The following is a 23,872-nucleotide window of genomic DNA, read 5'->3' as shown; positions in this document are numbered from 1 at the left end:
CCTTTTTTTTTGTTGAAAAAAACGGATGAAAAACAAATAGAAAAAAAGCATGCGTGTGTGCATCTGTTTTGATCCCTTTCCCCGTTGAATTCCATTATTTAAAAAAACTGATCAAAACGGATCCGTTTTTTTTAACGAACACAAAAACAAGGTCGACTACGTTTTTGTGTATGTTTAAAAAAAAAAAACGGATCCGTTTTGATCCGTTTTTTTTAACAATGGAATTCAATGGGGAAAGGGATCAAAACGGATGCACACACATGCATCTGTTTTTCTTTCTTTTTTTGCAAAAAACGGGTGAAAAAAAGGATTGCATAAACGTAGTGTGAACCCAGCCTAATATGATGTTATGATATTGTGGTGTACGGGATTTCTTCATTTGTTGTATTTTTATGTGTTACTTTATTTATTATATTACCACTAGAGATAAGCGAACCTGGAGTCGATCCGAACCCGAACGTTCAGCATTTGATTAGTGGCGGCTGCTGAACTTGGATAAAGCCCTAAGGCTCTGTGGAAAACATGGATATAGTCATTGGCTGTATCCATGTTTTCCAGACAACCTTAGAGCTTTATCCAAGTTCAGCAGCCACCGCTAACCAAATACCGATCAATCAGGTTCGGATCGACTGAAACCCGAACCCGGTTCGCTCATCTCTAATTACCACTTTAAAATAAATCTGGGCCTTTTGGCTCAGGCCTCATTCACACATCCAGTCATTTTTATCGACTGTGATTTTAGTCAATGAGCTGAATCCGGGATCTGTGAAAAAAAACCTGTGATTACACCCGTTTTTTCATCCGTGATTGTTTTTTTTTCACTGATGCGCATCAGTGTTTCCAGTGTGTAAATGTTTCCATAGAGACCTAAACTGGTATAGTCCCTTGCTGCTTTTTTCACGTGTGGGCCCACGGAAGGAAGGAAGCAACGGGACACTACACCGGTTTAGGTCTCCATGGAAACGCTATGTGTATGCCTGCCCCGGATGGGGGGGAGGGGGGGTTGGTTGAGGATGCAGTACCAGTGGCTGTAGGGGGGGGGGGGGCACCAGCTCTTCCCCTCTGCAGGTGAGAAGTGAAATGGGATCCCTCTCTTTCACGGGTGCTACATCCGTGGAATCAGTAAAAAACATGGATCCCATAGAGCCATCGCGGTATGCATCGTGGCACAGAACATCTGAATACAACAGGCCCTAAAGCTGTCCGGGATAATCAATGGACATACCAAAGCTGTCCGGGATAATCAATGGACATACCAAAGCTGTCCGGGATAATCAATGGACATACCAAAGCTGTCCGGGATAATCAATGGACATACCAAAGCTGTCCGGGATAATCAATGGACATACCAAAGCTGTCCGGGATAATCAATGGACATACCAAAGCTGTCCGGGATAATCAATGGACATACCAAAGCTGTCCGGGATAATCAATGGACATACCAAAGCTGTCCGGGATAATCAATGGACATACCAAAGCTGTCCGGGATAATCAATGGACATACCAAAGCTGTCCGGGATAATCAATGGACATACCAAAGCTGTCCGGGATAATCAATGGACATACCAAAGCTGTCCGGGATAATCAATGGACATACCAAAGCTGTCCGGGATAATCAATGGACATACCAAAGCTGTCCGGGATAATTAATGGACATACCAAAGCTGTCCGGGATAATCAATGGACATACCAAAGCTGTCCGGGATAATCAATGGACATACCAAAGCTGTCCGGGATAATCAATGGACATACCAAAGCTGTCCGGGATAATCAATGGACATACCAAAGCTGTCCGGGATAATTAATGGACATACCAAAGCTGTCCGGGATAATCAATGGACATACCAAAGCTGACCGGGATAATCAATGGACATACCAAAGCTGACCGGGATAATGAATGGATCATGGACAACTTTACGGGGCACGTGAATAAGGCCTTAGGCTCCCAGTTATTATAACCCTGGCCCTTCTCTTCTTGGACGGATAATTCCAGAAGCTCATTGTGACTTTGAACTGGATTAGTATCACACTTCTAGATTTTTCCCATTAGCAATAGAGATGGACGTGGCCTCTCTGACATTGTAGGTATATACAATATGTGTAATCTTAGACCTGGGATGACTCTCTTGACCATTGGTGGAAACAGGATATTGAAGACTGGAATAATTGATCTGTTCAGTAAGGCTGTCATCTGATGCAGTTTGTTGGTCCAGTTGGTCTGATAGCTCATTGTGTGCCTGAAAGATAAAACAAAAGTATATTAGGTAGATTGGAAGATATATAGATGGGTAGAAGAAAGATAGACATGGAGATATAGGAAAACCTGACAATCTCCTCTAGCCTTGGTAATGTTGGTCCTAGTCCTGGAATGGCTTCACTGAAGGGATCTTCAATAGTTGGCTCCCAGAGGGTTAAATACAAGACAATAAGGTAGTCAGGGTACTTGAGCTGCAGTGTGCATAGTGGGATGCAGGCTTTGGAATAGGTGTATGATGTGATAGCTATGGTGCTAGGCCTGGCCTGGAGCCCAGCAGGTCCCATATGTACTATGAGGTAACTGTACATCTTCCTTTAAAGCCACACATAATTCTCCTTTTTTCTTAATTGTAATGTATTTTTTTAAAGATAAGCCTTAGGTATGCCCCAATATTTGAAAGGACCCTAATTCACGGGGTGATAATCTGCCCAATCAGACAATGATCAGCCAAGGAACCGATCATCAACTGATCACTGTCTTTTAGCAGATTTAAAAATTATCAGCCACTGACCATGCATCGTTCCACGTCATAGTAAAGCGGCCAATGAAACAGTATATGGAAACTAATAAAGTAATACTTACCTGTCCACACTCCCTGGTGCACCAGTGTCTTCCTTGCTTCACTGCTCATCGCTCCCCCCCCCCCCCGAACATCTGAGGCCATCTCTAAAGCTACGCAGCCAATCACCGTCCCGTCTCAGCCAGTGATTGGAAGAGAGGCCTGTCACTTCAGAGACGTGTCAGCTGTGGTGAGAGGGTAGAGGTCAGAAGGACACCGGGGAGTGTGGACAGGTAAGTATTACTTTATTATTTTCTATATATGCAACAGGGCTGCACGGACATCACTAATTATATATTTACAGCCCTTGCTGCACGATCACTGAGCCATGTAATAGGCTTGGTAAGCAAGCACTGATCTAGCAGATTGGCGGTTGCTTAAAGACCTTTGCAGATGAATGACAAAAAGATTAAATAGATAGATAATAGATAGATAGATAGATAGATAATAGATGGATAGATAGATAGGAGATAGATAGATAGATAGATAGATGATAGATAGGAGATAGATAGATAGTAGATAGATAGTTAGATAGGAGATAGATAGATAGATAGATAGATAGATAGATAGATAGATAGATAGATAGATAATAGATAGATAGGAGATAGATAGATGATAGATAGATAGATAGATAATAGATAGGAGATAGAGAGATAAATAGATAGATAGGAGATAGATAGGAGATAGATAGATAGATAGATAGATAGGAGATAGATAGATAGGAGATAGATAGATAGGAGATAGATAGATAGATAGATAGATAGGAGATAGATAGATAGGAGATAGATAGATAGATAGATAGGAGATAGATAGATAGATAGATAGATAGATAGATAGATAGATAGGAGATAGATAGATAGGAGATAGATAGATAGATGATAGATAGATAGATAATAGATAGGAGATAGAGAGATAAATAGATAGATAGATAGATAGATAGATAGATAGATGCATATACCTTTTTTAAAACAAAAAAAGATGAGTCGCTTCTGTCACCATCTGTTTTTCTACAAGTCTTGAACCTAATACTTAAAGGACATAAATATTTTAAAAAAAGTCTCTTACACATTAACCCAGCGGGTCTTTGATCTATACAACAGGAGATCACTTACCAGAACCTAAAGCGTATGATCAGTACAGTCAGTATTATGAGGATGAGCGGCAGGATGGCTGCTGCAATGTATTTGGTTATTGTGGAAAAACTATCTGCAAAACAAGAGGACAATTCCCAGATAATGGCGATCCATAAAGAACTTGTATCATAGAGTTACCTGGAGAGCAGGAACTTACGTGACACGTGGAGGTGGACGCCCAGGGACCTGCTGGATCCCATTTCATTTGTCACATAGCAGTGGTACTCTCCGGCATGGCTCAGCTGTATACTGGCTAGAATATGTTTTGCATGATTGGTCTCTAGTGATTTATTGTTGTGGTACCAGGTGTAGGAGAGTATGGGGGGATTGGCTTTGGCTGTGCAGTCCAGTGTGACAGATGTGTATTCTGTCACAGACTCTCCGGGAGACACTCCTACAGTCACGTTCTTTGGAGAATCTGTAAAGTGACATGTAACCACTGAGTTTAGGTTTCAATGTCTTTTAATACGACCTAACCAGAAAAAAAAAAAAAAAAAAAAAAAAGGATCGAGTGAAAGAGAGAGAGAGAGAGATTGAGAGAGAGTGAGAGGGTGAGAGAGAATGCGTGTGTCTGGGCTGTGTGCCCGCGACCAGGGGCCTCCAATCTCATAGCTATGGAAGCTGATCAGACTCAGCCCTAAAGGCCCTATTACACCAAACGATTATCGGCCATTACAGTGAAGTCAGTAAAATAAAGGGTTAAAAAAAGAAACACAAAACTAAAATATATAAATAATGTGAAATAAACATATAGGAGGAGATTTATCCAACATGGTGTAAAGTGAAACTGGCTCAGTTGCCCCTAGCAACCAATCAGACTCCACCTTTCATTTTCCAAAGAGTCTGTGAGGAATGAAAGGCGGAATCTGATTGGTTGCTAGGGGCAACTGAGCCAGTTTCACTTTACACCATGTTTGAAAAATCTCTCAATGCAATTCATACAAGTAGAAAAATTTACAAAGCGAACAGTCATTTTTTTTAACGTATTTTCTATTCTAAAAACCAGTCACTTCTAGCATGGCGGGATGGTCGGGTTTGAGTTTTAACCTGACAGCGTAATGGCTTAAAGGGTTACTCTGGCAGAAACCCTTTAATTTCATATGAACTGGTTTTAGAAAGTTACATTATAAAGATTTGTAGTTTGCTTCTATTTAAAAATCTCTAGTCTTCTAGTACTCATCAGCTGCTGTATGTCCTGCAAGAAGTGGTGTATTCTTTGCAGTCTGACACAGTGCTCTCTGCTGCCACCTCTGTCCATGTCAGGAACTGTCCATAGCAGTAGCAAATTAGAAAATTTCATGAAAATGTTATATTTTATGAGTTACGATGCTTTGAAAATTAATGAACATATTGAAACAGAAAAACTCTCCTGCTCTGGACAGTCCCTGACATGGACAGAGGTGGCAGCAGAGAGCACTGTGTCAGACTGGAAAGAATATTCCACTTCCTGGAAAGAGCATACAGCAGCTGATAAGTACTGGAAGACTTAAGATTTTTAAACACAATTAAATTAAAAAATCTATATAACTTTCTGAAACCAGATAATTTGAAAAAAAAAAAAAAAAAAATTTCGCCAGAGTACCTCTTTAAAGGGATGAACCCTTTTTATTTTAAGCAGAAAATATAGGATGTCTCGGTTTTCAGAGATTTTTGTGACGCACGATGTTAGGAAAACAACAAACTGGCAGGTAAAAACTAATTTTAAAAAGTCAGTTTGAGCTTCTTTTTTTTTGCCGTCATTTTGGACATTTTGAGGCCGTTATTTTGCAAACATGGCCATAATTGAGAAATAATTTGGCCTCAAAATAATGGACGCCCAAAAAGATGGCCAGAAAAAAGAGGGTGTGTGAACCCAGCCTGATGATGGAAACACACTAGTAAATGACGCCATTATATGGCAATGTATTCCACTGCGCAGGCACTGCCCAGTTTTCACGCTGAGTGACTAATTTTCAAACAGGAAATCTTTGCAATAGATATCATAGAAAACCTGATCCATTCCATATTGAGAGAGTCCTACTCACACTGGAGCTTCAGTACAAGACATACTGCTTTCATGCTCCTTCCTATTATATTGATCGCCCTACAGGAATATGTTCCAGCATGGGTCCATTGCAGGTTTGGGATGATCAGAGTATCCGTGGCTGTCGTTCCGTACAGTTCTTCATATTTAAACCATTCATATTTCAGATTTTTGGGATTACCTTCCTGGGTCGGACATTTCAGTTCAGCAGACTCACGTTCTCTTTTCTCATTCCCGTTTAGTATTTTACATTTTGAATTCTTTGGTGGATCTAAGGAAAAAAACAAAACAAAATTGTTAATGGGGAAATTAGAATTTTTTTTATATTGAGAGAAATCATTAATGTTATACTGATTTATTTTTATTTTATGTTAATAATATAGGAAATATAAGTAACAAAGTAAAATTTTTATTCATTCCAAATAAATTGCTATTAGTGATGAGCAAGTACTAAAATGCTCGGGTGCTCATTACTCGAGACGAATATCTCCCGATACTCGAGTGCTCGTTTCGAGTAACGAACCCCATTGAAGTCAACGGGAGACTCAAGCATTTTTGCAGGGGACTCAAGTTCGGTAGAGAGAAGGTCATGTGAAAACCTGTCAACCTCAGAAAATGATGGAAACACCACGGAAATGGACAGGAAACAGCAGGGGCACCATGTATGCATGCCTAATGGCACCATTATGCCTAATTCTGTGCAACAGCCTGGTTAAAACAGAGGTAGGCATAGGGACCACCCAAAAACTCAGCCTGACACAGCATGGCAGTGAGAACACAGGGAAACATTAAAACAGAGGTAGCTTATCATGAACCACCCAAAAACTCAGCCTGACACAGCATAGCGTTGAGGACAGAGTGAACAAGGTAGAAGCGGTAGCCAGTCAGCCTTCCAAAAATTATACCAGACCTAGCATGGCAGTGAGCTCACAGAGAACCATTAAAAGTGAGTGAGGAAGCAAGTGAGCCTCCCCAAAATTAGGCCAGACACAGCATGGCATTGAGCACACAGAGAACTCCCGGGAGCAGCAGTAGTCAACATGGATGCCAGTAAAGGCCCAGCAGTAGTCAACATGGATGCCAGTAAAGGCCCAGCAGTAGTCAACATGGATGCCAGTAAAGGCCCAGCAGTAGTCAACATGGATGCCAGTAAAGGCCCAGCAGTAGTCAACATGGATGCCAGTTAAGGCCCAGCAGTAGCCAACATGGAGGCAAGGGCAGGCACAGCAGTAGTCAGCAGTAGTCAACATGGATGCCAGTAAAGGCCCAGCAGTAGTCAACATGGATGCCAGTTAAGGCCCAGCAGTAGCCAATATGGAGGCTAGGGTAGGCACAGCAGTAGTCAACATGGATGCCAGTTAAGGCCCAGCAGTAGCCAACATGGAGGAAAGGGCAGGCACAGCAGTAGTCAGCAGTAGTCAACATGGATGCCAGTAAAGGCCCAGCAGTAGTCAACATGGATGCCAGTTAAAGCCCAGCAGTGGCCAATATGAAGGCTAGGGTAGGCACAGCAGTAGTCAACATGGATGCCAGTAAAGGCCCAGCAGTAGCCAACATGGATGCCAGTTAAGCCCCAGCAGTAGCCAACATGAAAGCAAGGGCAGGCACAGCAGTAGTCAACATGGATGCCAGTAAAGGCCCAGCAGTAGTCAACATGGATGCAGAATGGCAGAGGACACCCGTATGATAAGATGACATTCACAGATAATATGGTTCGAAATGGAGAATACAAGGAAGGTAAATTGAATTTGACTATGAATTTGACTGTAGCAGTTGGGGTAACAATCCCTGCATCATGTGACTCCCCACTTCTCCCCCCCACCGTTGTTTTGAGTTTGAATTTGACTTTGAATGTGACTGTAGCAGTTGGGGTTAATTTAACTGGTTGACTTGTGGAAATGCGCACAGATGCAGTGCACCTTGGGGTAAGTTTTAAGGAAGCGCAGCAACACTAGGTTGAAGACTTGGGCAAGGCATGGTACATTTGTGAGGCTGCTGAGTTGCAGAGCCGCCACCAGGTTCCGCCCCTTGTCACACGCAACCAAGCTCACTGCTAATTACACACGAACCTGGGTGCTGACAGCTGTCACCATCAAGGGTACACCTGATGGCTCTCGACCAGGGGTTGTGATGCCCCAGCCACGGCTAGACCAAAAAAAATAAAAAAATAAAACAGCTGGCTGGTTGGCGGGGGCGCGATCGGCGGGCCCCCGGCAACCAGTCCCGTTCCTCCACAGATGTAGTGTGACATCAGAACATGGCAGTGAGGACACAGGGAACCATTAGAAGTGAGTGAGGAAGCAATTGAGCCTCCCAATAATTAGGCCAGACTCTGCATGGCGGAAGAAGACTTGGCTGTTGGCTGAGAATTGGAGGAAGAGGAGGAAGAGGAGGAGAAGGAAGAGGAGATACCAAGAATCTTCATGTTCAGCTGCTTTCCCCGGGTGGACAGTTGAATTCAGGTGAAATCCAGGCTTTGTTCATTTTTATAAACGTCAGCCTGTCAGCGCTGTCAGTTGACAGGCGGGTGCGCTTATCAGTGATGATGGCACCAGCTGCACTGAAGGCCCGCTCTGACAACACGCTAGCGGCAGGGCAGGCCAGCACCCCCAAGGCGTAAAGCGCCAGTTCGGGCCACGTATCCAGCTTTGAAACCCAGTAGTTTTAGGAAGCAGAGTGATTGGTAAGGACGTTGGTATGGTCAGCAAGGTACTCCCTCACCATCTTCCTGAAGGCTTCCCCCCTACTCTGTCTAGATTGGGGACGGTTAACATAGTCTTGCTGGGGTGCCATGAAACTGTCAAAGGCCTTGGAGAGTGTTCCCCTGCCCCTTGACAAGCTGTCTGCTCCACCGCTCCTCTCCCCCGCTCTTTGGCCCACAGTACTACGTCCTCTGGCGCTAGTGGTGTCAGATGGGAAGTACATTTTCAGCTTCTGCACCAGGGCCTGTTGATATTGATTCACTCTCATACTGCTACCTCCTCAACAGGTGCTGCTGTGTCACCCTGCCCTGAACCATGGCCTCTGGCAACGGCATCACTTGGAACCCCACGCCCTCGACCCTTACCCCTGGGGTTCACCATTTTATGGACACTGCACAGTATCGAACTTAGATAGGCCTTGCGTATTAAATACAGAAATCAGGAAAAATACTTGTAGTACCCACTGGTTTTGTGGGGCTGTACGGTAGGTAGTGGAGCTGGTAGTGGCTGGACCTAGACACACACTCTGTGATACCCCCTTGCAATGAGCAGTGAAGGTTTATGCAGGTGTACTACTAATCCCAACAATACAGTGTAGTATCCACTAGTTTAGGGGGGGCTGTACGGTACAAACTGGTAGTGGCTGGACCTAGATACACGCTGTGATACCCCCTTACAATGAGCAGTGAAATTTTATGCAGGTGTACTACAAATCCCAGCAATACAGTGTTGTACCCACTAGTTTAGGGGGGGCTGTACGGTAACATCTGGTAGTGGCTGGACCTAGACACACTCTCTGACACCCCCGTCCAATGAGCAGTGAAGTTCTATGCAGGTGTACTACAAATTTCAGCAATCTAATGTAGTACAGCAGGACCACCATCCCCAAAATCAAAAAAAGAGTACACTGAGCACTTCTTAGGGTTCTGTATGCAACACCTAATGTCCCCTTTCTGCCAGCAGCCGATCACCACAGTGTGCTGGTCAAATCGTGGTAGCAGCACTGCAAGTCCCAGCCAGCAGTCTGTAGTAATACTATTAAAAAACGATTTGAAGCCCTGGAAAGGGCTGTTTGTTTATATTGCTAGTATATACCCTGCCTACTGGAACGCTAAATCCTACACTGACACTCTCCCTGACCAGCAGCAGCTCTGTCCCTGATCTCTCACAGCATGCGTCTGAAGCGAGCACTGCCGGCACCGAGTTTTATATGGCAGGGTCATCTGATCTGGCCAACCAATCGCTGCTATCGACATGTATGGGTCCCACGTGATCGCAGGATGTACCAAAGAGTCTCCTGCATGTTTATTGGCTGCGAAATAGCGACGAAACTTACAGGAAACGGATGATGAGATTTTCTCGAGTATCGCAAGATGTTCATCCGAGTAACGAGTACCATCGAGTACCCTAATACTCGATCGAGTACCAAGCTCGGACGAGCATACTCGCTTATCACTAATTGCTATATTTTAAAGGGGTACTTACCCGTCCCCGTGTCCCCTCAGTGCCATATCACCGCTCATGGACCCCGCTAGACCTGCAGCTCCCTGCAAATGCCCACTAAGCCCGCTGCAAATGCCCGCTAAGCCAGTCAGCGACTGGGGTGGGACATCGCTGCTGTCACCAACTGACCCACCAATCCAATTTAACAGGATACTGGGGTCCCAGTAATCAATATTGCAGTGGGTCACAGAGGTCAGATCCTCCACAATCAGTTAGTTATGCTCTATCCTGTAGGCAGGGGATAACTTTATCAGAGGGGAATACCTCCCATGGAGGCATGCTCTACCCACTCTAATGCTTTCCTGATTCTATTGGTTGCTCCTTTCCTTTTTCTTTTCTGTACATATTACTCTCCCTATTGTGACAATTTATTATGTTATGATTGTTATTAGAGGTGAGTGAGTAGTACTTGATGGAGTATCTATTTGATTGAATACTAAACTATTCAAAATACTTGTTTTCGTTCTCCTACCATTTTGCCTGGTGCCTTTTTCTAGCCAATAACTATGCAGGGCAGGGGGTGTGACAGGCCCTAGGAGCATGCTGGCATCGCAACGACAGTGGCTACATTCATTGGCTGGCTTACTCATGTGACCTCCAGAGTATAAGAACTTGGCTTTTCCTGCTTGTCATGTCATGCCATCTTGAAGGTAGTCAGGGAGAGAGATTAGAGCAGGGACAGTGAAGACTTAGCTGATTGTAGGCAGGAAAGACCCCCAAATCCCTTGTTAGGGCTACAATCATACACAGCCCAGCATTTATCTTCCTCAGTGTACATGTTGCAGTTAGTTGAGTGGATAGGGACAGTGAGGATTTTAGAAAATTGTAGGCAGGAGAGACCATAAAAGCCCTTATCAGGGCTACTACACAGCACAGACAGCATATAGCTGCTTCCTCCATTAAGAGTGCATAAACTGTCTAGCAGCATATGAAAGAGTGACACAGACAGGGAGTCACACAGCCTCTAACTATCCTGCATAGACTTGTGTCGGACAATTTTATCCTAGTTAGTAATTGTCGCAGTAGGTAATAGTTCTCTGTGCCTGTCAGGACTGGCAGGCGTAGACAAGACAAGAGACAGTGACCCTAGATCTGAACCCACCCACTGTCACCTGCCTACTTGCCTCGGTCGACCCTAAACGGTCGCGGACAACCACGGAGTCGGTCCCTACACTGCGTAGGTGAATACACAAAACGTAGACAGACAAACAAAACACAATGGAGGATAGTCAACTAGCAGGGTCAAAACCAAACAGACAACGCAGTACAAAATCAGAAGGAGAGCGGATAGTCAAATGTCAAGCAAGAGGTCAGAACACGGGCAGAGCAATAGCAAGGGGATTAGGACAGGGAACGCTGGGAAAGGAGTAGGGGAGCTGGGACTAGTGACAACTAATAGCCAGCGGGGAACTGAGGATCTGACTGCTTTTTATCCAGGATCAGAGCTTAGGTCCAGCAGCTGATTGGAGCAGCCCTGATCCCAGCACCAAGCTCAGCTGAACAGACCTAGCAGTGCAGTAACCCCTGCACTGCCAGAAGTCTCACAGGCAAGGCAGGTGTGGCTGAAGTAAAACACAGTTCAGACACAATTCATATGCAAACACAGACAAAAATTCAGCGCTTCCTCGGCCGCCTGGCACAGACCGAGGAGCGCAAAGTCACATTCCTAACAGTACCCCCCCTCTTATGAGGGGCCTCCGGACCCTCTTTCAAAGGACTCGGCTTAGAGGGATTGCGAGCATGGAACTGGCGTATGAGGCGAGGAGCATGAATATCTTTGCTCGCCACCCAAGTTCGCTCTTCTGGGCCGAACCCCTTCCAATGGATGAGGTATTGGACAGAGTTCTGCACCCGACGAGAGTCCAGAATCTTTTCCACTTCAAACTCAAGATCCCCCTGAACGATCAGAGGGGCAGGGGGAGTAGATGGCAACACCGGAGTAACATACATCTTTAATAAAGATTTGTGAAACACATTGTGAATGCGCATGGTTCTTGGCAGTTGTAACCTGAAAGAAACAGGGTTAATGATTTCAGTAATGGCATATGGACCAATATATTTAGGTGCTAGCTTTCCGGACGGAACCCTAAGCTTCAAGTTTTTGGTGGAAAGCCACACTTTGTCACCCACACAATACTCTGGGACAGATATGCGTCTTTTGTTGGCTTGTCTTTTAGAAGATTCTTGGGCTTTAACCAAGCTCTCAAGAGCTCGAGCCCAGACTGTGCACAGTCTACTATAGGTCTTTTCAGCGGACGGGTTAACAGATTCAGAAGCATGCGCAGATGAATACCTTGGATGAAAACCATAATTACAGAAAAACGGCGACATTTTGATAGATTGATTTTCCCTATTATTGAGGGCAAATTCTGCCAAGGACAAATACTCCTTCCATTTGTCCTGGGCACCAGAAACAAAGCATCTGAGAAATTGTTCCAATGACTGGTTCACTCTTTCAGTTTGCCCATTGCTCTGAGGGTGAAAGGCAGATGAAAATGATAATAAAGTGCCCAATCGACCACAGAACTCCCTCCAGAACTTAGACACAAACTGCACCCCTCTATCAGATACAATGTTCTCTGGCACCCCATGTAGCCGTAGAATATGATTGATAAACAAAGATGCTAAAGCACGTGAATTAGGGAGTTTCTTAAGGGGAATGAGATGGCACATTTTGGAGAATCTATCAACAACAACCCAGATGACAGTCTTTCCTTTTGATGGCGGCAAGTCAGTGATGAAGTCCATTGAAAGGTGAGTCCAAGGTCTCTCAGGTAAAGGTAGAGGATGTAAAAGACCTTCGGGTAATCTGCGAGGGACCTTGGACCTGGCACAGACCTCACAGGCCTCAACAAACAGTTTAACATCTCTGGCCCAAGTAGGCCACCAATAACAACGTGAGAGCAAATACTTTGTGCCAGCAATGCCGGGGTGACCTGCTAATACAGAACAATGGGTCTCTTCAAGAACCCTGAGTCTAAGATTAGGAGGTACAAAGAGTTTCCCATCTGGAGTATTCCTGGGTGCTAGGGACTGTGAGTTTACCACCTGAGCTGCAAGTTCAGGTTGGAGAGTGGCAATGACCACTCCTGGTGTTAAAATAGTCTCAGGTTCTTCCCTGGGGGCACTGCTGACATCAAAGCTGCGAGACAGGGCATCAGCTCGGACATTTTTAGAACCAGGACGAAAGGTAATCTCAAAATTAAACCGGGTAAAAAATAATGCCCACCTGGCTTGCCGGGGGGTAAGGCGTTTAGCCTTGTCCAGGTATAATAGGTTCTTATGGTCAGTTAAAACCTTAATCTTATGCTTAGCCCCTTCAAGAAAATGTCTCCATTCATCAAAGGCCCACTTAATGGCCAGTAGTTCTCTGTTGCCGATATCATAATTACACTCTGTTTTAGAGAATTTTCTTGAAAAGTAGGCTACAGGGCTTAAGTTAGTCAGTGTCACAGGACCCTGTGAGAGAACTGCTCCAACCCCTACCTCCGAAGCATCCACCTCAATGATAAATGGTTGCTCAGGATCAGGCTGAATAAGGATTGGAGCTTCAGAGAAACACCTCTTCAACTGTCCAAATGCCTGTACGGCTTCGGGGCTCCAGTTCACCAGATCTGCCCCTTTTCTGGTCAAATCAGTTAATGGTTTAGCAATGACAGAGAACCCCTTAATAAATTTTCTATAGTAATTGGCAAACCCCAAAAACCGTTGCAGGGCCTTGAGGTTAGTTGGGCGTTCCCATTTCTCAATAGCGGTCACTTTAAGGGGGTCCATACAAAAAGAGTTAGGGGTGATAATATAACCAAGAAAAGAGACTTTCTGGATCCCGAACTGGCACTTGGACAATTTAGCGTAGAGGTGATTCTGTCGGAGTAACTCCAATACCTTACGGACGTGACAAACATGAGAGGACCAATCTGGTGAAAAAATTAAGATGTCGTCCAGGTATACTACCAGAAACTGACCAAGATATTTACGAAAGACATCATTTACAAAGTGCTGAAAAACTGCCGGCGCGTTACTTAACCCAAAGGGCATGACTAGGTATTCAAAATGCCCTTCAGGGGTATTGAAGGCAGTTTTCCATTCATCCCCTTCTCTTATTCGAATCAGATTGTAGGCCCCACGAAGATCAATCTTGGAGAACCACTGAGCACCCACAATCTGATTAAACAGATCCGGAATAAGAGGAAGGGGGTGCTGATTCTTAATGGTGATCTTATTAAGTTCACGGTAATCTATGCAGGGTCTAAGTCCACCATCTTTCTTCCCCACAAAAAAGAAACCAGCACCTAATGGAGAGCAAGAGGGACGAATATGACCTTTGCGAAGACTATCCTGGATGTATTCTCGCATGGCCTCCCTCTCGGGTCTGCACAAATTAAAAATTCTCCCCTTAGGATATTTGGACCCTGGAATCAAATCAATAGCACAATCGTACGGACGGTGCGGTGGCAGAACTTCCACAGATTTTTCATCAAACACATCGGCAAAGTCAGCTACAAACTCAGGAATCTCTCCCTCCATAGTAGAGCAGTCTGTGACATTTAATGCAATACAGTGAGAAGAACACTTAGAACCCCATTTAATCAACTCCTTAGTGGACCAATCAAATACAGGATTATGTTGTTCCAACCAGGGCAAACCCAAAATTATGTCAGAAGACAAGTTATCTATGACCAGAAAATCAAGAATCTCCTTGTGTACTGACCCAACCTGCACCTCCATAGAAGGAGTAATGTACCTGACTTTACCCTGGGCCAGGGGTGTAAAATCAGCACCAGTAATAGTCAACGGACATCTAAGCTGAAGCGGGCATATTCCCAGAGCTGACCAGAATGCAGAGTTAATGAAGTTGGCCGAGGCCCCCGAATCCACATGAGCGTAACCAGAAACAGATTTGTCTCCCAAAAACAAAGAAATAGGCAACATTAATTTGTTTTTCTTTTCAAGAGGTACCTGGGCACCTGAGTGACCCCCTCGATCGTCACTCAGGCGCTGGAGTTTTTCCGGAGGTGGTTCTGGTCTGGAGGTACATTCCCTCACCCGGTGTCCGGCCTTTCCACAGTACAAACAGAGATTATGTTGTAGGCGGTAAGCCCGTCTAATCTTGGCATCCGCAACCCCGAGTTGCATGGGTTCATCTTGCAATCGGGGAACAGAAGGACTTAACTTAGGAGTAGAAACAGCAGAGGACAGTGTTTTAGAAGATTCAGGGGTGTCTTTCTCTCTGCGTCTGTCTCTGAGTCGTCTGTCCACCCGTATGGCTAATGTCATGGTCCCCTCTAAAGTATCAGGGGTAGGGTACACTACCAATAGATCTTTAAGCTGATCCGACAACCCCATCCGGAACTGGCAACGCAGAGCTGGATCGTTCCAGCCGGATGGTACACACCACTGCCGGAACTCAGCACAATATTCTTCTACAGGTCTCTTACCCTGTCTCAGAGAAGTAAGCTGATGCTCTGCTACTGCCGCCTGGTCTGGGTCATCATATAATAGCCCTAGGGCAGCAAAAAATTGATTCACGGAGGTCAACTCCATGGATCCAGGGGACAATGAAAAAGCCCACTCCTGAGGAGGACCCTGCAAGAGGGACATAATAATGCCCACCCTTTGGTCCCCAGAGGAGCAGGGGCGCAAACGAAAAAACAACTTGCATCCCTCTCTAAATGTTCGGAAACTCCTCCTGTCTCCCTTAAACTTTTCAGGGAGCTGCACAGGAGGTTCCAGAGGTAGAGGGGTGGTCATGGTCACCTGTAGTGGTGCAGTCTCTTGCTCCTGGACGCGCTCAGCAAGGTTCTGAACCAGCGTGTTCAGACCTTGCATCTGGTTAACCAGAGCCTCCATGGCGTCCATGATGCAAGGTGACTGCAAAAAAAAAAAAAAAATTTTTTTTTTTTTTTTTTTTTTTTTAAGGCTGGCTATTCTGTCAGGACTGGCAGGCGTAGACAAGACAAGAGACAGTGACCCTAGATCTGAACCCACCCACTGTCACCTGCCTACTTGCCTCGGTCGACCCTAAACGGTCGCGGACAACCACGGAGTCGGTCCCTACACTGCGTAGGTGAATACACAAAACGTAGACAGACAAACAAAACACAATGGAGGATAGTCAACTAGCAGGGTCAAAACCAAACAGACAACGCAGTACAAAATCAGAAGGAGAGCGGATAGTCAAATGTCAAGCAAGAGGTCAGAACACGGGCAGAGCAATAGCAAGGGGATTAGGACAGGGAACGCTGGGAAAGGAGTAGGGGAGCTGGGACTAGTGACAACTAATAGCCAGCGGGGAACTGAGGATCTGACTGCTTTTTATCCAGGGTAAGAGCTTAGGTCCAGCAGCTGATTGGAGCAGCCCTGATTCCAGCACCAAGCTCAGCTGAACAGACCTAGCAGTGCAGTAACCCCTGCACTGCCAGAAGTCTCACAGGCAAGGCAGGTGTGGCTGAAGTAAAACACAGTTCAGACACAATTCATATGCAAACACAGACAAAAATTCAGCGCTTCCTCGGCCGCCTGGCACAGACCGAGGAGCGCAAAGTCACATTCCTAACAGTGCCTCATTGAAAGCAGGAAAACACATGGCACCTGTCCCCTGTTGGCACACGTAAATGTTGAGATATAGTACAGTATATACGTCTGTGTAGGCAAAAAAATTAAAAATAAAGCTTTGCAGTTTTTTTGCGCTCTGTGCCTCATTGAAAGCAGTAAAACAGCTGGCTCCTGTCATCATATATTGTGTTTGGAGTGTATGGTTGAGAACCTGTGATAGTGGCATAATACTGTGACTTGGGCATGTTAGATGCACCCAGGCATGCTTCCCCTGCTGTCCCAGTTGCATTCCAGAGGTGTTTGCATCTATTTCTGAGGTGTCATTGTGAACTTGGAAACCTTAATTCAACCACTTGGAGGTCATCAAGAAACAAGCATTTTTCTCCCATAGACTTTAATGGGTCCGATATTCAATCAAATAGTCGAACATCACGGTCTGTTCGAATCGAATTTCAAGCTTTCGAATATTTTACTATTCACTCATCTCTAATTATAGTGCTTGAAAAGCACTATATTGTAATCTGTATTCTTCTTCCGTTTCTTCTTCCAGCTATTTTTCTGCGATTAATACAGCCCGAACCGCTTTGCGCACAGACTCCGTTCAAACTGCGTTTCGAAGCCCTCTCCGGTGTGAGGTGTGCTGTCTATTTTTCGTTTCGATCGGATTTGTCATTTTTAAGAAATTTACATTTAAAGACCCTGAATTTCCCATAGAAAATAATGGCCCATTGGAAATAATGAGCGCACACTAACCACTAACAGCCAATCACAGCACATTTGCAAATAGCTGAAATATAGAAACCAATAGGAACTCTAAGGTCTCGTCAGGCAATGTATCACAACAGTCACACAGTCACATGTCCACTATTGGCCAATAGAAGATGTAGAAGATGGAAGGTCCTTAACGATTTTGACTCACTGACATGAGTAAGATTGTCATGGTAACCGAGCAATGATCTTTACCATTATAAGTAGCAGAGTTCAATCAGTAGAATAGCAGAGCTGAGGGGACGGTACCCAAGTCACTCTTACAGGGACGGTACCCAAGCCGCTCTTAAAGGGATGGTAACCAAGCCGCTCTTAAAGGGACGGTACCCAAGCCGCTCCTAAAGGGACGGTACCCAAGCCGCTCTTACAGGGACGGTACCCAAGCCGCTCCTAAAGGGACGGTACCCAAGCCGCTCTCAAAGGGACGGTACCCAAGCCGTTCTTAAAGGGACTGTACCTAAGCCGCTCTTAAAGGATCGGTACCCAAGCCGATCTTAAAGGGACGGTACCCAAGCCACTCTTAAAGGGACGGTACCCAAGCCGCTCGTAAAGAGAAGGTACCCAAGCCGCTCTTAAAGAGAAGGTACCCAAGCCGCTCTTAAAGGGGCATTACACAAGTCACTCTTAAAGGGACGGTAACCAAGCTGCTCCTAAAGGGACGGTAACCAAGCCGCTCTTAAAGGGGCATTACATAAGTCACTCTTAAAGGGACGGTACCCAAGTCGTTCTTAAAGGGACGGTACCCAAGCCGCTCTTAAAGAGACGGTACCCAAGCCGCTCTTAAAGGGATGGTACCCAAGACGCTTTTAAATAGACGGTACCCAAGCCGCTCTTAAAGGGACGATACCCAAGCCGCTCTTAAAGGGATGGTAACCAAGCCGCTCTTAAAGGGACGGTAACCAAGCTGCTCTTAAAGGGGCATTACGTAAGTCACTCTTAAAGGGACGGTACCCAAGTCGCTCTTAAAGGGACGGTACCCAAGTCGTTCTTAAAGGGACGGTACCCAAGTCACTCTTAAAGAGACGGTACCCAAGTCGCTCTAATGGGTCTCTTTAAGAGAGACCCGGGTCCCTTTAAGAGCGACCCGGGTCCCTTTAAGAGCGACATGGGTCCCTTTAAGAGTGAAATGGGTCCTTTTAAGAGCGACCTGGGTCCTTTTAAGAGCGACCTGGGTCCCTTCAAGAGCCACCTGGGTCCCTTCAAGAGCCACCTGGGTCCCTTCAAGAGCCACCTGGGTCGCTTCAAGAGCGACCTTGGTCCCTTCAAGAGCGACCTTGGTCCCTTCAAGAGCATTCTGGGTCTATTTAAGAGCAACCTTGGTTCCTTTAAGAGCAACCTGGGTCCCTTTAAGAGCAACCTGGGTCCCTTTAAGAGCGACCGGGGTCCCATAAAAGAGAGAACAGGGTCCCTTTAAGAGCGAAATGGGTCCCTTTAAGAGCGACCTCGGTCCCTTTAAAAGCGACCTCGGTCCCTTTAAAAGTGACCTGGGTCCCTTTAAGAGGGACATGGGTCCCTTAATGAGTGAAATGGGTCCCTTTAAGATCGACCTGGGTCTCTTTAAAAGAAAAATATGTCCCTTTAACAGCGAAATATGTCCCTTTAAGAGCAAAATGGGTCCCTTTAAGAGCGACCTGGGTCCCTTTAAGAGCGACCTGGGTCCCTTTAAGAGCGAAATGGGTCCCTTTAAGAGCGACCTGAGTCCCTGTAAGAGCTAAATGGGTCCCTTTAGGAGCGAAATGGGTCCCTTTAAGTGCGACCTGGGTCCCTTTAAGAGCGACCTGGGTCCCTTTACGAGTGAAATGGGTCTCTTTAGGAGCAAAATAGGTCCCTTTAAGTGCGATCTGGGTCCCTTTTAGAGCGACATGGGTCCCTTTAAGAGCGACCTGGGTCCCTTAAAGAGCGATATATGTCCCTTTAAGAGCAAAATGGGTCCTTTTAAGAGTTACCTGGGTCCCTTCAAGAGTGACCTGGGTCCCTTTAAGAGTGACCTGGGTCCATTTAAGAGTGACCTGGGTCCATTTAAGAGTGAAATGGGTCCCTTTTAAGAGCGAACTGGGTCCCTTTAAGAGCGATTTGGGTCCCTTTAAAAGCGAAATATGTCCCTTTAAGAGCGACCTTGGTCCCTTTAAGAGCGACCTGGGTCCCTTTAAGAGCAACATGGGTCTCTTTAAGAGCTAAATGGGTCCCGTTAAGAGCGACCTGGCTCCCTTTAAGAGCGACCTAGGTTCCTTTAAGAGCTAAATGGGTCCCTTAAGAGCGAAATGGGTCTCTTTAAGAGCAACCTGGGTCCTTTTAAGAGCGGCCTGGGTCCCTTTAAGAGCAGCCTGGTCCCTTTAAGAGCTCTTAAAGGGACCCATGTCGCTCTTAAAGGGATGGGACCCAGGATTAAAGTTTCTCTTAAAAGGAAGTCACTGGTAAAGGGGTGCTCTTTTCAAGCACTATGTATTTCCCTGGAAATGCAAATCTAGTTGTTATTATTATTGCTTTTTCTCTGAGATTCTATTTGTTCCATCAACAGTAATTACCACTCACCCAAATACACCTATACATCATTATCACTTTCTATACATCTACAACCATGTGTTGTACATTTTTTTCTGTGAACATTTTAATAAAATATTAATTTGAGAAATTCTCCTCCTTTTAATAATAGTTACACTTACAGAGAACGTCCACATCCACTGGATTAGAAAAGGAAGACCCAACTTTATTCTCAGCTTCACAACTGTATGATCCCGCATCCGCTGCCTCTATGGTCTTGGCCAATTTAAAGGGGGCAACAGGAATCCCTTTTTTGTGCCATGTAATTTTTGTATCGACTGGATTGCCCTTATCGAAGACACAATCGAAAGTGACCTGTGTGCCTTGACGTAATTGCTTGTTCTCTGGGTTTATGACAACTTTCACATTCTTTGGTGGATCTACAAAAACATTTTAAAATTAAAGTCATGAATAAGTCAAAAAATAATAAACTAATAGTAAAAATGATTTCAAAAACTGGAAATGTTTCCTAAAGTCACAGTCATCTATAGTTTGAGCTAAGCGAGATTCTCTCAACTACTGATTTAGAATTGTAGGATTGAATCTATTTTTCTGGGTAAGATGAGTATAACCAAAAAGGAAGAATTAAAGAATAAACTGCAAAAAAAAAAACAATTACACCATAACAATTATGAGTCGATGTTTCATGCCATATTATATGGATTGGTTAAAAATTGTTAAAGGGGAACTATCAACAGGCTAGACTAATATCCGTATTGCTCTGGAGATGCAGAAGAGGAAGGTATATCTGTTACGTTCCTCCTTGGCCCGTTCCCGGTCCACGGTCCGGTAAGACTGTTGGGGGCACTGGGGCACTCATTAGGAGTACTGACCACCTCCATAACGAGGATCTGGCCTGCCCAGGGCCAGCCAGCTCCATTGATTACAATTAGAGAGGGGCGGGCCGGCAAGGGGCGGATCGCCCTATGGGGGTGAGCAGTTCTCCTAACGGGTGTCCCAGTTACCCTAGCGGTCTCACTGGACCGTGGAGCAAACTGCTAACTGAATCAGAATGGCACCGAGGAGGAAAGTAAGAGACGTACCTTCCTCCTCTGCGTCTCCTGTGCAATAGGGACATATCAGCAGGTTAGATTTGTCTAAACTGCTGATAGCTCCCCTTTAAATTGCCTTTTTGTCTATCCGAGTCTACACCTGACCTATTGCTTCGATAGTAAAGCAGAAATAAGATAAATGATATATCAGTAACAATCTTTTGGCATAAGGATATTACTCAGCATGGCACTAACTCAAAGTCCACAGATTGTTTGGAAATCTATAAACCCCAAGATTATGGCTGAGATTGTGTGAACACAATCTTGGAGATCTCTGTTCTGTGATATGAAGGAAACCCTGCTGGGTCACATACTCACATTGTACATCCAGTTGTACGGGCATAGATCTGACTGAGCCGTAAGCATTAGAAGCTGTACATTCATAAGACCCAGAGTCCATCTTTGTAATGCGGCTGAACTGATATTGGCTATTGTTGCTACGGGAATATTCCACTCCATTCTTGTACCAGAGGTAAGGGTCGGCTGGCGGGTTGGCATCAGAGATACAAGTCAGAGTCACTTTGGATCCTTCCATTATATTTCCTTCTGGTTTCTTGATAGATACAGATTTGGGCCCATCTGAAATGTTTTATATAACACGATGTGAATCACCTTCTTTGACAATCTACCTAATGTTATCACCAATATCATTGGCGCTGAGTTTTGGCACCTACTTGGGCTCCATTACTATGTCATAAGAAACTTTCCACCCCCAACTATCAGACATACAAGATCTAGGAAAACCTCTAGCGAAGTTAATTTTCCCCAGACACCTTGGGAAGATCCTGGGAAGATGTCATCTTTTCAAAGCTGCTATGTCCCCTAAAAACTGATTACTCTTTCTGTAAATCCTGGGCAGCTTTGTGCCCCTGAGATCTCTAAACATTCTCACATTAGTGTCCAGGATCTCAGGATACATGTTATTAATGGGAAGAGTACTAGAAAGACAGAAAAAGCGCCTTCTGGTGGCTTTCTGATGTGAAGGGGAGTTGGTGAGTCTGCTGGTCCGGAGTAGGCTCAGTTCGTTTGCAGTAATGAGAAGTGGCAGGAGAGCCAACTGATCAATACATAATGCTATTTATTCTTCGATCCCCCTCCCACCATCCAACCCTGCTAGAAAAGCGGCCCATCCCAAGTATGCAATGCCTAAAATGGACCTCTTCCCACTACCCACATACCTGCTTCTGTTCTCGCCCTATTGGTTCTTGTATCGTATAGAATTGGGCTCTAAGGTCTCTTGGGACTCCAAACTCCCCTCCCCTTTGGCGTGCTCCATAGCGTTCACCATATTAACTGCTTATTTGTCACTGTCCCTGTCCCCTCAAAAATGTAGTTTTATTCCTTCTCGTGCTGTATGCAGACCAGCGCTAAATAGTCATGTGGGCGGCGTCTCTCCCTCAACTAGTCATGGCTCCCGGGCTGTTATCACACCCCTCCGTGCTGTAACCCCGCCTCTCTGGGCTTTATTCATAGACCAGGGGCCCTCTACATCATTCAGAGGTTGGTTTACATTGCAAGGGGGGGTGATTAGAGCCCGAGAACTGTCACTACAGCCCAGCAACCATGACTAGTTGAGATAGACGCCTCCCACATGACTAGTTGAGATAGACACCTCCCACATGACTAGTTGAGATAGACACCTCCCACATGACTAGTTGAGATAGACATCTCCCATGTGACTAGTTGCTGCTGATTTGCATACAGCGCAGGGAGGAATAAAATTACCTTTTCATGGAGCCGGGACAGCGACAAATGAGCAGTTTATATGGAAACTCTGCAGCATTCTCTATATTATAATTATTGTAACCTAGAACCCTAAATCTACATGACTGGTTCCCTTTAAGAACTGAGAAAAGAGTTTTATATATTTAAATGGAAGTTGTTCCTCATTCTGTATTTTAGAGCTTCCAAGCTTACTCAGATACTGCAACCATTCTAAGAGACTCTATGGTACCTTATACTTACTAGCTGATTGCAGGGGGTCTGATAGCTGGGGACCCCTGTGATTTTGTGAATGGTCTCCCATGTTTGCCATTACTCCTTTCATTCTCGATGAAAGCTACTGAAACAGGCAAACAGTGTACTCCGCTGTTTCCAAGGCCCCCACAGAATGGAGTGGTGCTGACCATGCGCAACCTGATGCTTCATTCTATGGGAGCCGACCATTCTCAAGATGTGAGCCCAAGTGGTCAGACCCTTAGCAATCACTTAGTTATGCCCTATCTTGTGGAATACCCCTTTAAGAGTAACACACCCTTGGAGGCATGCTCTACCCACTGCAATGCCTTCCTGGTTCTATTAGTTTCTCCTATCTATCTATCTATCTATCTATCTATCTATCTATCTATCTATCTATCTATCTATAAAACAAATCCTCCTCCTAATAGTTATACTTACAGAGAACGTCCACGTCCACTGGATTAGAAAAGGAAGACCCAACTTTATTCCCAGCCTTACAGCTGTATGATCCCGCATCCGCTGCCTGTATGGTCTTGGTCACTTTAAAGGGGATAACAGGATTCTTATTTTTGTGCCATGTAATGTTTGTATCAGGTGGATTGCCATTAGTAAAGACACAATTGAAAGTGACCTGAGTCCCTTCACGGATCTGCTTGTCTGGTTTTATGACAACTGTCACATTCTGTGGTAGATCTGCCAAAACATTTAAGGTTAAAGTCATGAATATGTTAAGAATAATAATAGTAAAAATGACAAAAAATTTTTAAAAGTTTTATTTAAAGGGAGTCTGTCACTAGGTTTATATTGCCTTAAATAAGGG

At 44.9% G+C, this 23,872-nt stretch overlaps 1 protein-coding gene across 5 annotated transcripts in view; it reads right to left on the bottom strand.

The window, feature by feature from the left end:
* CD22 (CD22 molecule) overlaps positions 1 to 23,872 on the bottom strand; it is a 54,456-nt gene that overhangs the window by 3,107 nt on the left and 27,477 nt on the right. For all 5 annotated transcript variants that reach the window (XM_069948176.1, XM_069948180.1, XM_069948179.1 and 2 more), the window contains 8 exons: positions 23,491 to 23,745; positions 21,412 to 21,672; positions 20,164 to 20,421; positions 5,974 to 6,243; positions 4,107 to 4,367; positions 3,929 to 4,022; positions 3,775 to 3,844; positions 2,113 to 2,237 (listed from right to left, as the gene is read on the bottom strand). In XM_069948176.1, coding sequence (XP_069804277.1) covers positions 2,113 to 2,237; positions 3,775 to 3,844; positions 3,929 to 4,022; positions 4,107 to 4,367; positions 5,974 to 6,243; positions 20,164 to 20,421; positions 21,412 to 21,672; positions 23,491 to 23,745 — 1,594 coding nt within the window. The remainder of the gene's footprint in view (positions 1 to 2,112; positions 2,238 to 3,774; positions 3,845 to 3,928; positions 4,023 to 4,106; positions 4,368 to 5,973; positions 6,244 to 20,163; positions 20,422 to 21,411; positions 21,673 to 23,490; positions 23,746 to 23,872) is intronic.

This window comes from Dendropsophus ebraccatus, chromosome 12, assembly GCF_027789765.1.
Source record: "Dendropsophus ebraccatus isolate aDenEbr1 chromosome 12, aDenEbr1.pat, whole genome shotgun sequence".
NCBI classification, from domain to species: Eukaryota; Metazoa; Chordata; class Amphibia; order Anura; family Hylidae; genus Dendropsophus; species Dendropsophus ebraccatus.
Note: the sequence above shows the minus strand (reverse complement) of the source record. Positions and strands in the feature narration are given on the sequence as shown.